General features: G+C 43.0%; 1 protein-coding gene across 2 annotated transcripts in view; it reads right to left on the bottom strand.

The window, feature by feature from the left end:
* ARID3A (AT-rich interaction domain 3A) overlaps window positions 1–17,422 on the bottom strand; it is a 354,333-nt gene that overhangs the window by 282,757 nt on the left and 54,154 nt on the right. Inside the window, exons 6-9 of one of the 2 annotated variants that reach the window (XR_010066962.1) lie at window positions 13,277–13,524; window positions 10,938–11,249; window positions 9,667–9,756; window positions 7,534–8,380 (exon numbers count right to left, since the gene is read on the bottom strand). Coding sequence is in view for 1 of the 2 variants with exons in the window: in XM_063290744.1 (XP_063146814.1) it covers window positions 8,199–8,380; window positions 9,667–9,756; window positions 10,938–11,249; window positions 13,277–13,524 (832 nt within the window). In the remaining variant the exon portion in view is untranslated. Of the gene's footprint in view, window positions 1–994; window positions 8,381–9,666; window positions 9,757–10,937; window positions 11,250–13,276; window positions 13,525–17,422 lie in introns of those variants that run through there. The other variant, XM_063290744.1, reaches the window with a different exon arrangement.

Raw genomic sequence — 17,422 nt, 5'->3', positions numbered from 1 at the left:
TAAGTAAAAAACAAAAAAACTCTAAAAGTTGCTTAAGCTGAAATAAAGATGTCCTCTTTCCCATTGCCTCAGTAAGTCTTCACTCATGTTGTTTTTTAGATAATCCATAATTTCATTTTTTGCACAGCATCATACAGCGCTGCTGTCACTAGACAAAATTACAATGTGTATTTCTACTTCTCACATGTCAGAGGCCATTGCCAAACCTGTCCTCGTTGATTAAAGTTTTCTTGGCATGAATAATATTTAGACTGTATATAGTCATTTCAAAATTTATGCTCCACGTCATTTCGGAGAGGGATATGAACCGTAGTGCTGGAGCATAATCTTGATGAGTTTGAATCACCAGAACTCCCCAGTAGGTTTGGCAGCAAATGATCTGAAAAGCCTTTTTGCCTGTGAACCAATGAAATACTGCTGTTCCCAGGCTGAAGGGTGTAACAGCCTTCTAGTTCTACCTTCTTGCAATCTTTTCAACAGACCAGAAAGGTAAGTCAATATTATTATCCCTCTATGGCAGATGGGAAGGCTTAAGAACCTAACATGGTACATTATGACAAGCTATATTATTTATCCATTTAGCATCCTGTGAGCAAAGTAATTCTGTAGTTTACCCATCCACCATTGAATCTTTGTCATTCAAACCATGTCCGAAAAAAGTCAGAGGTTGCCATTCTTTTTTAAAGAAAATGAAAGAAGACTGACAAAAGTGTACCTATGCCTTTTATCCTCATTTCAATTCAGGCACCATGTTCACATGTGTACACACACACACACACACACACACATATGGATGGCATACACCTTTGAAAGTATCTTTTTCTTCTTTTTTAATATTTCTTCAACTTTACAAGGTTACAATCATCTTAAATATTTCTGAAGTTTAAATACAATCTGTAATAATGTTATAAAATGTAAACTTTTCAGTGTTTTTATTTCTTTATTAAGTCACAAAGGTTAATACCTGAATGTTTTGCGAAAAGTGATTTAAAAAAAAAACAAAAACAAACAAAAACAAAAACAAAGTACAGAGGCCAGGAGACAAAAGGCAGCCCAAGGCCTACTGTTTTCAGAGGTAGAATGTGGTTTCTTTTACGATTTTTATCTCTTATTACCTGAGTCAAAAAACTACATACGCTGTACAGATTGCATATCCTTGCTGTATTCGGTTTTTTTTCCATTCAAAATCCCCAGAGAAAAACTGAAATTATATCTTGTTTTTAAGCTGATATGCAAAGGAGAGTGGGGGGAGAATACTGTGTTCTCCCCACCCCAAAATCAAGACCTCCCCTCAACACAGTGTTTGTACAAATGCAAGAACAAAAACACCCTTTTATTACTAACTAAAGTCATCCCTTACCCTTTTCTGCAAGAATAAAAATAGGCCAATAAACTCCCCCCAAGACAAAACTTGATTGTGGGTTGAGCAAGTTGGAGAGCATTGCTTGAGATCTGTAAAAAAGGTGGTGGATTTAAAATGCTAAACGTGGTACAACATGTGCTATTAAGTAAGGAGAGGGCAGGAAGAATATTCCCCAAAGAGACAGAGATCTGCATCACCACTTCCACCCCAAGTCCCCTTCCTTCTACCCTACACCCTTGCCTTGGAAGGCCTCTGTCTTCAGTAGAAATTTAAAGCAGAAATTGGAGAATGTTTTCCATGAGTCCCCATCTTCCTCTCAACCTCCAGCTTAATCCCTCCAAGGCGCTAATGCAACATTTCCAAGATCATTAAAGAATCCGGAATGTTCCTTGATAGTTGGTTATAATTAACCATAATGTTAAAAAAAAAAAAAAAAAGAGTTTGCCAAGCTAGCTTCTTAAATGTCCAACAGCTAAGCATAAAAATAGGGTCTCCTCACCTTCCAGAAACTGGAAACACTGAAGCCAATGCTGGGGGTTCAGTTGTTTTGAAAGTTTAAAAACAAAAGCAGAACATGTTTTAAACCCACCACCACCTAAGTCACAGCCACAGCAAGCAAATCTGAACTTTTTTTAACCCGCCCTTATTCCGATACCCTTCCCCCTGCCCACCCGCCCCCGAATACAATCAAGATCTAGACAGCAGGTTCAATTCCCCTGAGTTACAAATCCAATCCTTAGTCAAAAGCTTGGACTGAAAAATAAATTTTATACGTTTCTTAGACACGCACACACACAATTACACACTCAAAAAAGGGAAAAAAGACACAAACATACTCACTCATTATATATATATATATATATTTATATATTTATATATAAATTTAGTCATAGAATCTTTCTTCTCCACCCACCCGCACACTAGAACCCTCTTTCACGTTTAGGGGAACAATCCCAAGACCCACCCACCAATAATGAATAACAGAGTGACACGCTTAATAGACAAACAGATTGGGAGCGCCTCTCATGCAAAACTGGCAGATTTAAATTATTTTGATTGAGACCAGTGAATTCCAAAGAAAGAGCTACCAAAATGAGGGAACAAGGGTGATACCTTGCACTTGGTAGCTCCTGAAAGCTGTCACTGAAGGTTTGGCGACATTTCTTATGGCTAAAGTACACACATCTTTTGCCAAGCCTCACAATCTCTTTGTAACGTAAAGCAAAACAAGCAAAGAACTGTCTACAGCTTCCCTGTAGTTTGAACTGATCCTCAAAGTTGGAATAATCTGGGATATTAAAGCATTATTTGAAGCTGGGTTAATATACTAGCTTATTCCAAAGCTAATAACCATTCTTTTCCCCATTCAAATGAAATAGGAAACTATGGCTAATTAATTGCAGCGCCCACAATGGAACAGCACAGATGCATGAGAAAGACACTTGTGCATACATTACCTTACTAGAGGAAGGCGGGAGGGCCTTTGTCTCTCCCAGACAAGCAACCAACAGAGGAGGGAACAATGCTTGGCCTAAGATGTGACAAGATGACTACCCTAATTGCCTCTTTGTTGAGGAAGGAACTGCATGTTCTGTAAAACCTCTCTATGCTGCTGTGGGAAGATGGTCCATCCAACAGGTAGGTAAAAGTTCCCTCTGGGGATGGAAGAGGAGTGGTAGACAGGATGACAAGGATTCATGAGTCACAACAAAAAGGCTGCTTTAGTTCATTCTAACCAATTATTGAACAAAGGCATGTCTGGGAAGCAGGGACACAAAACGGACACTCTCTCGCTACACTCACCTTATTTCACGTAACGATGAAGAACATAGGAGCGGTTCCTCCCCACCCTAATGTGGCTGAACTCTGGCCTGCATCTGACAGTTTCACCCACTTTATAGCCAATATATTCAACACACAAGCATACTCTTGTTAGACCTGGGATAACTTTACATGTCTCCAACCTATAGCTAAGGTTAGACCAGGGATAACCTGGTTAAGAAAGGAAGATGATAGCAGAATAATGTTGCACAAAAACTCTATCTTGGGCATGGTTTGCAAGGATGGAAGTCTTGGGCCAAATTCTGATAATTGTTTTAAGAAAGCGTGAAAATACTTCAAAAAAAAGCCATGAAATGGAACATTCAATGGAACATTCAGACTCACGCGGCAGATGAAAGAAACAAAAACAAAATCTTGGCTATCTGGCAGAGAATGTAGATACTGATTGAACTTACTGGCAATTACAATGCAAGGTTTTGCTGGGAGGAAGTAGATATTTCTTCATTGCCACACTTACAAGGCCCTCCTCAGATACAAAACCTAGAAATCAGCTTCCATTTTAGCCTAGCTGAATCCTCTGAGATCTCCATAAAGGTTGAGAACACTCTGCCTTTTAAAGCCCAACGAGGCATATTCCAAAGCAGTCAGTAGATGCAGAAAAAGGCTCAAATGCTTTCAGCTGGTTCTCCCCAGGGAAGTGTGTGGGCAGGGTGCATCAGAAAAACTACGGGATACACAGTCTCTAGATCCCACAGGAATCCTGGAATGCCAAGCCTTCCCCAGCGGGACATCCTCCAGCAGTGATAGCACCACAGTTCCCAGAATTCCTAGGCAGTAAGGTCTTAGGCCACGTTGCCTTGGCATTCTGGGAGTTGCAGTCCTATCACATCTGGAGGGAATCACGTTGGGGAATGCTGGTTGGCACAACACACACAAATCAAAAATTGTGAAGGGCGTGAGGGGAAAGGCTCCAACTTTTAAGAGCCAGCTTTTGCAGAATCTCCAAGTGGCAGGGCATTCCATGGGTAGGAGTGCTTCCAGATTGGGATCTGATACCAGCCTGTTATCAAACCAACAGAGCACAGATGAAATTATGAGGGACGCCTTGTCCTCATGCTCGCCTCCCTATGGCTGCCCACAGGTCACAGACAAACCCTCTGGCAATGACAGGGAGCAGAAAGAGAAACCTCTCTCTTCCTCTACCAACCAGTCAGCATCTAACTACAGAAGAGAAGCCATTTTTGAAAGTGTGCCTGACAACAGGCATGTCTCCCTCCCTTTCCATTCCCAGCCTGTGTCAAAGGAGAGTTAGTTCTGGAAGCAAAAGAGGCAGAGAGGGAGAGAGATTTTCCCATTTAAAAAGGGTTAGATCCAGCAATTCTGGATCTTTTTCCAGAAACTTTTTTCCTTCTCCCTTTCATGGTTAAGTCACTTTACAGTTCCTCTACACCCCTCAGAAGCCACTCTTCTGGATTTCCCTCTCTTAAGAGGCCATTTTTTTCTCCCATGAGATATCCTCTGCAATCCTGAGAATGAAAAAACTCTCTGTGGGTGGCAGCTTGTGGTGCTCCATTCAGTCCCTTCCCAAAAGCAAAACCATCCTCCTCCACCATCATTTAAAGGCAACATGCTTTTCCCTGTGTTTCTAGACATACATCTGTAACCCAAGGGATTCCACCTTCATCTGGCATTAGAGGGGAGGGGTCACAATGCTGAAGAGCTGAACTACAGCAAAAAAGCCCCAAATCAATTGAAATGCCTGGGCTGTAGCTTTGGGAAACAGCTCAACGTGGCCAGGATGCTCTGCTCCCAAATGTGAAGTGTGCTCCTTCTGGAATTTGTGGAAGCTGAAGATAGACTGAATTTCCCACTCTTAGCATGCCCAAGAGCTGCTTGAGCCACAACTGTGAATTCTCCATCAGTTAGTCTTCGCTAATTTGGCATCCATATAGAAGTGTGGGACTCCATCTCCCAACACTCCCCACCCAGTATTCTTCATGGGGGATGATGGGAAGTGGTCATCCAACACTCCCAATTGGCTGTAACAGGTTCTTCGGTGAGATCGAAAAATGCCTCCTGCTTGACAATGCTGACATACTAACTCAAAATAGTTTCTGTTCTGCTAAATCAATTACAGTATCTCAGAATCTCACTTAAAAACCAGCCCTAAGGGAAAGGATTACCACACTCCGATATATTGTGCGATGCAACTAAGGGATAGCATTAAAATCCCAGCAACGAAGAGGCAGAGAGAACATCCAGCTGCTTCAAACCCCTTAAAAATTCTTAAGAGCTCACTTAGGCTAACCACACAGAAAATTAAAACCTGCCAAAGCGAAAACTGTTGACTCTAAGGTACGTGATTAACATTGGGAGGGAGTCAAAGCAACATTTTCCAACTATGTCTCTACCTAGTTTTCAAGGCTGTCTCATAACACAGCGAATCCGCAAATAGCGTCTCTCTTTTGGAGGCTCCATTCTTTGAAAGTGGCAGTCATTTAATTGCACGGGCTGAAATAAATTATACTTTCAGAGGGCATGAAGTGAGTGAATTGGAGTGCATATACCCTAGGAGAATGGAAAGAGGGAATTAACCAAATTGCTCACCAGGGTCTACTTCCCTCAGTGGCAAATTAAAAGGTGGGGGGGGGGAAGCTGTCAAAATAAGCATAGGGCCCTTCTGAGGGAGAATGAGGAGTATCTTTTTGAAGTACTGGAGTTCACTGGCCTTTTGGAATGGAAATGCTCAGCTCCAAAGGAAATCTGTTAGAAGCTGAAAATGGTGGCCCTGAAAACCACAATGGTTTTTGAAACTGCGAATGTGACATTTCCAAACTACCTTTCTGTACTTTGCAGAGAAGGACCTACAGACTATTTCTGTCACCTTCTTTGTAACTGCAAAAAGCAATGGGAAAAAAATCAAGGCAGATGCCCCTCGTGTAGCTATTCTAAAACAAATCCAAACATAGCTACTCAAAAAAAGGATGCTAGAAGAGTGAGCCACAGAGATTCCAATAAGCTTTGAGTTGGGGGGTGGGGGGCAAAAATGGCATGATCTCTGCTAGAGATGATAGAGGATGTTTGTCCCACAGATCATCTGTTTCCTTGTAAATGAGATTATAAATAGGGCAGGAGTGATTCTAGAGTGGCACAGACATCCCAACAGCACTGGAGACTGGTAGAACCACACACAACCCCATATAGTAGTCAGGCAAGCTTTGCTAAAACTGCCCAATCTCGTTTTGGAGAATCAGGACAATCCGCAACAAGTTTCTCATTCCCATGTTCCAAATATATCTGAATACTAGCAAGGAAGCCAGTCTTAACGTAGTCTGGGGAGTTAGATCTACTCCTGTGAATCATGTTCTTCAAAAAAAGGGGGGGATTAAATGTTGGTAGCTGGCAGTTGACTGAGAACTACGTTTGGGGATTCTGTAGTGCACCCCTAGTTATAATTCCCGCCAGGAGGAGAGAAGTGCTGGTGACTATGCCACTCCCTTCTGTTTTCTAAAGAGGGGTGCTTTGAAAAGAAGCTTGGAAAAAAGCAGCTTTGCAGAGATTATGCCACAGGTAAATGCTACGACTTGAATTGCTTTTAAGAAACATCTGAAGCAACCAGCCACTGCTACCTTATGACAGACAGAATCTTCTGTAGGTTAAGGTGAAGAAAAAGAAGAGAGCCAAGGATTAAACAGCTGGCAGGCTGCTCCTTTTAGTCCTCGCTCTCACATACGCACAATCCATACGTGGGGTGGGGCAGCTCTGTATAAAAATATTATCCTATGAAATGCTACTGTAGCCCCTCAGACCCCACCCACTCCACACACAAAAAACTACCTGAGCACCCTCAAAGCCCAACCCAGATCTGGGGGGAGAGAGGAAGAAGAGTCAAGACAGCTCCAAAGAGTTGTTCATAGCAAGATAAAAAGAAGGAACATATTTTAGAGGTGCTTTCCCTAACAACTGCAAATACATGAAGCTTGCTTTATGGGTCTGATGCGGGGGGGGGGGGAAAGAGAGCTATTGAAAATAAACACTGTATTCACACCCTCCCTTTCATTTTCCTTAAATAGTTTGACAGCAGTTTTCAAAAGGGCAAGGAATAAAGCTTTCCCCAAATTATCCTCAATCTGTGAAATCCTTGATATGTGTATTTTTTATTCAGGGTTCCATTTAAAAGCAAGCCTATGAGAGTGGAGGCACACCCACTGCCACCACCGCTACTTGTCTGGAGGTATCCCAAAGAATAATTTAAAAAATAAAATAAAAATCAAAAGGACACACAGTGCAAAGTGTGGATTTGCATGAGGTAAGGAGTTATGGATCTACAATGCATCACGTCAAAAAGCTAGTCTGCACAGTATTGCTCCGGCTCAGAATTTAACAACACCCCTCCACCCCACTTAGCTTTTGTGTGGTTGTTCTTTCCAACGTATTCACTAGAAGCAGCCTTCCCCAAACTGGTGCCCTCCAGGTATGTAGGGACTGCAATGCCCAGGACCCCAGGGAGCACAGCCCTAAATAGAGAATCCCGAATGGGAAAGGATGCTTTAAAGGGGAGGAAAAAACAAACAAGCAGAGGAAGGAGGACAGAACCATCACTCCAGGTACTCCAGTTCCCCAGAAAGTGAGTGTTAAATTTGGTTTGGTGTTTGGTTTTCAGCTATGGTAGGGAAAAAATGCACTTTTGTTTTCTTAATGTTTGTCCCAACCTGGGACAGTACCATCCCTGAACTCCTTGCTGCCTGGGGGGAGTGGGGAGTTTGCACCTTTAGAGACCACCTGCACTATTCTTGTTACCCCTTGATGTCCATGGCTGGGTGCCACCTGTTGTTAGGCTCATCACTGATTCCACCACCAAAATCCAAGAAAACCCCATCCAAATGTATCACTCAGGCCCTGATGCCTGGGGGTCTCAGAGGGTGGGGAAGGCACAATTTCACTCCCCCACTGCACACGGGGGAACAGGTAAGGGAAGGGCCAGTCTCAAATCTACTGTCCAAACAGTGTCTTCATTTTGGCGGGATGGAGGAGGAAGAAGAGGTGGTGGGGTTTAAGGCGATAAGGAGTTGGTTGAGGTAGAAGTCGGTGCAGGGGGCACACCAGCTTGTGAGCCTGCTGCCGTGCCACCTGTCGCACCGCCACCACCACCACTGCTGCTGGAACTCCGCCCACTGTTGCTGCTTCCTTTATTGTTAGAAGATGAGGCTCCTGGAGTTTGGGCAAACAGCACTCCTGGGGAGAAACAGGGAAGGGCAAGACACAAAAATTGATGGGGCAGATCCCCAACTGCTGTAACTCTCCTTCTCCCCCAGCCCGTCTTTTTTGCAGCTCACTATAATAATTGAAGCCGCAAAACTAGGGTATCATCTTTTAGCAATGTAACCCATGTGGATTAATATGTTAAGCTTAACCAAGGAGGGCAATGAGTTAGAGTAAGCACATTAGTTTTTATGTTAAGATCTCTTAAAGCAGAGGTGTCGCACTAGGTAGCGGCACCTAGTCAATCTTGGCTGATCATGAAAAGCTAAGCAGAGTCTGATCTGGTTAAAACTTGGATGGGAGCCCACTAGAAAATCCCAGAGTTTTAGTCTGGACTGGGAAATCAGATAAACAACCCCCCATCCCCCAATAAGGCAATGGCAAACTACTTCAGTAAAGTAGCCAGGAAAATGACATGAAGTGACCTAGAGTCAAGTTCAACTTGAGAGGCTCTCTTAATATGTCGGGGGTGGGGGGGAACCTGCAGCCTGTGAACTGCATATACAGGTTGTCCTCACTTAACAACCATTTGTTTAGTGACAGTTCGGACTTACAACAGTGCTGACGAAACCAATTTAGGCGAGTCCTCACACTTACAACTGCCTCAGTATCCCTGGGGTCACTTGAATATGATTTGGGCACTTCACATTTATGACCACCCCAGTGTCCTGTGGTCACGTGATCACCATTTTTGATCTTTCTAGCCGGCTTCTAACAAGCAAAATCAATGGGGAACCATGTAATTTGCTTAACAACCATGTGGTTCGCTTAGTTCCTGCAGTGATGTGCTTAACGACCACCACAAAAAAGGTCATAAAATCGAGTTGGATTCGCTTAATGACCACTTCGCTTAGCAACCAAAATTCCAGTCCCAATTGTGGTTGTTAAGCAAGGACTACCTGTAGTCCCTGGAGTCCCCAAGGGTTTCTGGCTTTTTTAAAGGGTTAAAATCAGCACCACAAGGTTATGTTCAATTTAACACCCTTCTTTTGCTATCAAAAACATGCCTTAAAAAATGCATGCCCCCTCCCTCTCTGATGATATCACTATGTCACAGCCACCCACCTGCAGACTAAAAAAAATATTCCCAAACTGCAGGACCTCCCTTTCTTGTGTGATTAGCTGCTCACTTTCCACCTGCAAATTTGCCACCTTCTTCTAAGTTAACAGAATATGAGACAGTTTATAGAAGAATTAATTCTCGTCTCCAGTGGGTAAGGCCACCCATTTTTTCTCTCCATCCCAACTTTTCCCCTTACCTGCATACACGATGCCATTGATCTCAACTGACATGCTAATGCTACTGGTGCCATTGGCAGCCAGATTCATGGAAGAGTCTTGGCGGTTTTCTGTGGAAGAAGAAAGATGGCTCTTTTTAGATACCAAAACTGATCTTTTGCATGGAGGGGAGTTAGAAATGAGGTTAAAGCAGCAATAAATTAACTCTGGGGCTACCCATACTTGGCTTATAAACTGGAAATAAAATGGGTAAGGCTGAAAATAAGCACATGCAACTATTATAAATGTAAAATCAATGCAGTCTCTCAGACATTTGGATCTACTGAATATGCCGAAATCCTCACAGGTTGTTAAAAAGCAAGATCCTGACAGCTTGAAGGCAAACATCATTAAAAGATGCAGATCTCAATTTTCACTGAACTGTGGGGGAAAAAATTCTAGACTTATGCTAATAAAAATGACAGTGATTAGTTTGCGGTTTGAGCACTCAGTTATCAATCCAGGCCTAGTTAAAGCAGGATAAAATGATGCAGAAAAAATACAGCTGACAGAACTATATGAAAGAAATAATGCAAACTTGCTTGATTCACATCATTTACGCAGATTAAAGAATCTATCCTTTTTTACATTTTTATTCATCATATTTATATAGCTGCCCATCTCACAAAACATGACTCTGGGCGGCATACAATAAAAAAACATAACCAACCTTTACTTGGAAAGTAAACTTTCTAGTCACGGAGTCACACTTTTCTCCTTTAGCAATAGCTGCAAAATGCTTCCTCAATGGGAGAGTTAACTACAGGTAGTCCTCGCTTACTGACCACTTGTTCAGCGACCATTTGAACATACGACAGTGCTGAAAATATGGAACAACCAGTCCTCAAAGCTGTGGCCGTTGCAGCATCCCCACAGTCCTGTGATCGCAATTCAGGCACTTGGCAACCAGCGTGCATTTACGATGGTTGCAGCATCCCATGGTCACATGATCACCGTTTGCGACCTTCCCAGCCAGCTTCTGACAAACAAAGTCAATGGGGAAGCCAGCAGGAAGTTGTAAGTTGTGAGCATGTGATGTCGTGCTTAGCGACCACGCCACTTAGCGATGGAGTAGCTGCTCCCTCTTGCAATTGGTAAATGAGGGCGACCTGTACGCTGAGTGCCTCAGGTTCCAATGTGATGCAGTCCTGAACATCCCTTGGGCCAGGGTGCATAGCTGCTATCTCCACCCCAAGTCTGGTATAGCTATCAGTCTCTGGGGAAGGGGAAAGATCGTTCGGAACCCACCAACCTGGTGAGCGTGCCCCTTGACTGTTGATCCGGATGCTCATCGGCAGCTGAGCGGTCATGGCGAGCAGATTTTGCTGGATTGCCCGTTGCATCAGGCGCTGCTGTTCATCGGTCACGAGTGCCATCTTCTTTTCTGGTGGCTCCCCCGATTCCAGCTTCTCCCGCAGCTGTTCCAACGCAGCAGCCTGAGCAGCTACAGCAGCTTGGGCAGCTGCTGCTTGCACAGCTGCAGCCTGCGCTGCGACAACAGGGTGGCTTGCGAGGGAGACAGGCAGGCGGGTGGGCATTGCGATGGGAATTGCAGAATCTTCCTCTGGCAGGTGGGGGGGGAAGAGATGGGAGAGGTGACTACAATGCTTCCAGGGCTTCTTTTAGAAAACACACACACAAAATAGGTGCAGCTGGTAAAATTATAGCCTCTCTAGGAGACTGCTCCCATAATCTCAGGAGGTCGTGTTAACAGAAGTAATTAAAGTTAAATTAATGCAATCCTTAAAGCAGTTGGAGCTTTTTCTTTTTAGGCTCACGTGGAATCTAAAAAAAAGGTTGGGCTTCTTTTATGAATAAGAGAGGTGCTGTGCTTGTGCAAGATCTGAAGTCTTTCTTCCAAATCATTTTTGAAAAGTGCCTAGTCCTACTCCTTACATGCTCAAGCCCTTCCTTCTGGCCCATTTTAGCTTTTTTCTTTCATGAGAAAGGGGCTCTAAATTCTGGTGTTCATTTAGTGTTTCCTTTTGCAGTACTTTCTCAGCAAGATTCACATGTTCTGAGCTCAAATCCAGTCTGCCAAATTTTGTTATGTATCAACTTTCAGACTCAGCCCCAAATCTGGGGGAAGACATTAGCTGATTCAGGCAGTGCATTTTCATAGAAGCCATCACCCAAGTAGCAATAAGTAGCTTCTCCCTCTGTTAGTTTACCCTGTGGCACTGGGCAGCCTGCCTGACTGCAGCCTTTCTCCTTCACTGAAGGAGCTGCTCTCCCCTGCTTGAGCAATTGTATTGCCTGAATGAAGCTACTTATGTTAAACATGCAGGATTTCTATCGATGCACGCAACCCGACTGATACACTCAATCTGGACACTGTGAACTTTAGAATAGTATTTCTAGCTGTGGAGAATTAGGAAAGCTACTATACAGAGCAAAAAAAGTACACTTCAACGTTTTGAAGTCGACTGCAGAAGCAGATCCTAACAGGGTTTTTTCCTTCAAAATTCTGAGAGGCCCAGGAGCAAAAGGTTCATTTGTACCACCCTGCACAAATCCTTTTTTCTCACAGCATCTTATGTTGATGCTATCTTTGTGCCACTGTTTTTATTAATCTGAACTAAATTAATGATCCAGTAAATGAGAACGTGTGATTCTAGATTATATTTTAACTGAGTACTTTTCATTCGAGGCAATGAAACACATTATCCACATCCTCATTTCAAATTCTTTGGACAGGCTATGTATGTGAGACCGAAGTCAACTGTCTCCCTCCCTAAGCTCCTGTACAGGTTAAGGTGAAAGGTCCCCTGTGCAAGCACCGAGTCATATCTGACCCTTTGGGGGGATGCCGCTTTCACATTTTCTTGGCAGACTATAGTGGGGTGGTTTGCCGTAGTCCGCACTTAACAACGGTAATTGGATCCCAAATTTCTGTTGCTAAGCAATGCAGTCGTAAAGCACAACTCACATGACCATGCTGCTTAGCAACGGAAATTCTAGCACTTCTGGCTGCCATTGTTAAGTGAATGACAATGGGTCATTAAGCGAGGACATCACGTGGTTGCCATTTGCAACCTCCTGCCGGCTTCCCCACTGACTTGGCTTGCAGGAAGCCAGCAAAGAAGACTGCAAATGGTGATCACATGACCGTGGGACACTGTGACCATCGTAAGTGGGAAGACCAGTTGTAAGTACCACTCGTTCAGCACTGTCATAAATTTGAACAGTTGCTAAACAAGTGGTTGTTAAGTGAGGACCACCTGTATACCACACTTTGAAGGAAATAGCATACAAGGGTACTAGTAAGACTTTTAATTACTATTTTGAGGTGTTAGAAAATCTCTCCCCCACTAATTTTCCCATTATATTTGATGTGAAAAGCCCCACCTGCTAATTAAGAGATAAAGATACTAAGTTCACTGCCACTTAGCACCAGTTAATTACCTCTGCAGGGCTTAAATGAAGGTACAAAGAAATTCCATAACCTAGTACCCTCTAGTCTTTGAACTTCTACTCCCACAATCCTTAGCCAGCATAATCCCTAGGGATTGTGGGAATGGAAGCCACCAGATTCAGGAAGACTCCTTGAAATGTTCAACACGTCTCTCAAGAGAGGGTGCAAATAGTTACCTTTCTTGATTTTTGGAACAGGGGCAATGGGGCTGCCGTTGGTGGCTGAGGTCAGTCCCAAAGCTGGTACTTGAAGCTTGGGTGAAGACAGCATGGTATGAGTGCCGCTGGGAGAGTAAGTAAAGATTGAACCGCTGAATCCTTGTCGACGGCCCTCTCGCCGGTTGCTGTCAATGGCTGCTTGGAGTTCGTTGGGGTTGCTCAGCCCTCTTTTCTCGCACTCGTATGGATATAAGTACTTCATATATCTTTTGAAAAAAAAAAAAAGATACACAAAAATCACTGCTGCTTAATTTAATGCAGAGTCCAAGAAACAACAACAATTTATTTATTATATTTTAAATATGCCAATTTATTACATTGGTGGATTATATAATTCTGCCTACTAGAGCAATCCTCAGGTAGTCCTTGCTTACTGGCAGCTTGTTTAGTGAACGAAGTTACAATCGCACAGAAAAAGGAGACTTACAACTGTTCCTTGAAGATGCGGCCATTCACAGTGTCCCTGTGGTCACATGACCATGATTCGGGTGCTTGGCAATCAGCATGCATTTACAACAGTTGCAATATCCTGTGGTCACATGATCGCCATTTGCAACCTTCACAGCCAGCTTCCAATGAAAAAGTCAATGGGAAAGCCAGCAGGAGTCACAGTCACATGATGTCATGCTTAACAACCACGGGTGATTCACTTAACAACCACAGCCAGAACTGATGTTGTAAGTTGGCGCAGTCATGTGAGATTTTACTTTACAACTGCATCACTTAGCAACGGAGTTACAGGTCCCAGTTACAGTTCCTAAGTGAGGACAACCTGCATAGGTACAGAGAGATGGGCTAGTTTTTAAGAGAGAATGATAGTTTAACCCAGGGTTTCTCAACCTTGGCAACTTCAAGATATGTGGACTTCAACTCCAGAATTCCCCAGCCAGCATGTTCTGGGAGTTGAAGTCCACACATCTTAAAAGTTGCCAAATTGAGAAACCCTGGTTTAACCTAATTCAAAGTACTAAATATGGCTTTTAAGGTAGGAGCTTTTTTCCACCTACTTTGCCCCTGTAAGTATCTCATTCCTGTTTTAAAGAGAGGTAAGACTGAAGCTGAACAGAAATCACTTGCTTACCACCACCACTGTCATGAGTAAGGATGGCGAGCAGGGGGCTCCCATCCAGACTGTTAAGCGCATGCGTAGCACTGAGGAATTGGGCAGCCATTCAAAGAGGCACAGATCAGGACTGCCTTAACCCTTTGGGGTTTATATGTCTGGGTTTTTCCCACGCTTCTTCAGTTTGTTAGGATTCCTGTTATGTACAAGCAATAAAACATTAGAGACCAGTTCCTTGTCTCAGCGTGGTTCCTGGCTGTTAGGACAACCACGTTCTTCAACATTTATATGGGGATTAAAGGTGGTCTCCCTTACAAGTCTATTGTAACAGCTACAAGAAAATTGTGCAGAGAGGGCATGCTGCGGACCCCATCTCTAAGACAACTTCATTTGGCGGGGTCCAGGAAGCGGGCCTTCTCTGCAGTGGCACCCGCCCTATGGAACACGCTGACTCTGGAGGTGAGACTGGCCCCATCGCTCCTGGCCTTTTGGAGGAGTCTGAAGACCTGGTTCTGCCGCCTCGCTTGGGGCGGAGAGGGGAATAGATCTACATGGGGATGGCTGCTATAGACCACTCCTCCCACACTTGGACTGCTTTAGATTATTTCGCCACTTGGACTTTTTTTTATTGCTATTTATATTATTTGTTATTGAAATTTTATATTGTGGATTTTATTATTGTTGTTTTAATTGATTACTGTAAATGGCCCAGAGTCCCCCGACGGGAGGAGACTAGATAGATAGATAGATAGATAGATAGATAGATAGATAGATAGATAGATAGATAGATAGAAAGAATAATGCATGAAATGCTACTCAGAAACCTTCTATGACTGCTATGTGGGTCCATGATCCATTTGCTGATTATAGCTTTTTCTCACATATGAATTTCATCATAACGTTGCTATAGCTGTATAATTCTTTAGCTGGCTTTATTGTTTCACTGGTCTGAACATTTTTTTGTTATAACAACATTACTGGTTCTTTATTATTGCAGTTTTGAATTCTTATATTTATATTGTTAATCGTTTAGTTATATTTATTTTTAAAATTTTGATTGATCGTGTGCCATCAAGTCAATGTTGACCCTTAAGAGACCACACAGATGGATTTTCTCTTGGATGATCTGTCTCCAATCTCATTTTTCAGGTCTTCCAATGGTGCACCCATCATTGCTGTAAGTCAGCCCATCCACCTTGCTGCTGATGGGCCCTCTTCTTCTTTCCTCCCACCTTCCCCAGAATTATAGATTTCTCAAGAGAAGCTGGGTCTTCGCTTGTGTCCAAAATATGGTCATTTGATCCTGGTCATTTGTGCTTCAAATGGGAACTCTGGATTAATTTGTTTTATGATCCATTTGTTTGCTTTCTTGACTGTCCATGGTATTCTCAGGAGTCTTCTCCAATTTTTTTATTTACAATTATTATATTTCAATTGTTAGTTTATATTGTTAATTTAGATATAATCAAAAGGTTTCAATAAGGCTTTGAAAGTAGGAAAAAAATAAAATTAATCAATCAATAAAGGCATTAAAAAAACCCACCACATGTGTTCAGTCAAGAGCAGAGCAATCCAGATGGGGTGGGGGAGAAGAATCAGTGGTGAGCAAATTGTACATTCCAAATCAAGGAAAATGTCACCCTCCAAAGCTACCTCTTTCTGGCTGTGGAAACCTTTGATCCCATAGCACAATATTCCCAACACTGGCTGAGGAATTCTGGGAGCTGTGGTCCCCACTGTTCTGGAAAATTCCAGCTGGGGGAAGGCTGCCATAATAGTAATGGCCAAAAAAAAAAAGAGGACAGATTGGAAATGCTTTGGAACTGCTATATCTTCATTTTCCTGATTCTATTTCCAAAATTAAATAATGGTAATCCTGGAGGTGGCAGATTTACCCCCCCACCTTCAAAATATTTCTCCTTTAACTTTTTTCCTTCTGGTACAACTGACAAATTTTGATTTGCTGATTCCTCTTCCATGGATTTGCAATCTTCACTGAAATGCTATGTAACATTCACAGCCATGCTAATAAGGAACCTTGCTGTTTTAACAAGACTTTAATATTCTCATTCCATCCCCATCATCTTTTCTCCCTTTTTACTTTTTTCTAAAGATAGCAAGACTGACAGCATGAGGTGTCTGATTTTCATTGCTCTGGAAACTATTGTGGGAGCCTATTAAACTGAGGAGTATTTTAGATCAATATTCCCTTTTCACGAGATGCTTGGGTTAATATACTGCAAAATCCAGAAACTTCCTTTTCCAAGATCTACATTAGTGGTGAAAAAATGTGGCTGTTTTTCTTTTAAAGGCTCCTGGCTTTCAAAAAGCTAATAGCTCTCCTCCCACTCCTCCCCCCAATCCCAAATCCCCTTCCGCCACCTGGTTTTCTGAATTCCAGAGTAATTAACTTTAGTGTTGATTAGGGTGGATGAAAAGATGGGGGAAGGGAACTGAAAGAAGTCTGAGAAAGAGAGAGAAGAAGGCTGGACCAAGGTGGAAGCTCCTATTCACTGATTCTACTTCACAAAATATGGTAGTAGTTAGCAGGACACACTTATTCCCAAACCCCTTTAATGTACTGGAACTGATCACTTTCCTACATAGTTTTAAATTCTGGGGTGGGGTGGGGTGGGGTGGGGTGGGGGTAAATCCAGTCTTCCCTACAGGCTGCAATCTGATGTGCAAGCATTCTCAGCCTGGTGCCATCCATACATATTGGATACAACTCCCATTATCTCAATCAGCATGGCCATTCCCCAGACTGGGGAACCTCCTGCGGTCAGTTTCATTGGGTAACAAGGAGCCGTCTTTTTCTTACTGGAGGGAGTGGGAGATTTCTCCCATCACTCCCTCCATTCCTTCTTGTATGATTTCAAGCATGTCACAGACCTTACTCTTCCAGTCACTTTTCCACTAAAACGAAGGCTTACTCTTTCCCTGTACAAATATTGCTCCATAAACACCTGATCCACCCTTTTCTGCACCTTTTAATCTTTCAAGACTTCCCAACTTGGGGTCCTCCCAACATGTTTAAATTA

Source organism: Candoia aspera, chromosome 1 (assembly GCF_035149785.1).
Source record: "Candoia aspera isolate rCanAsp1 chromosome 1, rCanAsp1.hap2, whole genome shotgun sequence".
NCBI classification, from domain to species: domain Eukaryota; kingdom Metazoa; phylum Chordata; class Lepidosauria; order Squamata; family Boidae; genus Candoia; species Candoia aspera.
Note: the sequence above shows the minus strand (reverse complement) of the source record. Positions and strands in the feature narration are given on the sequence as shown.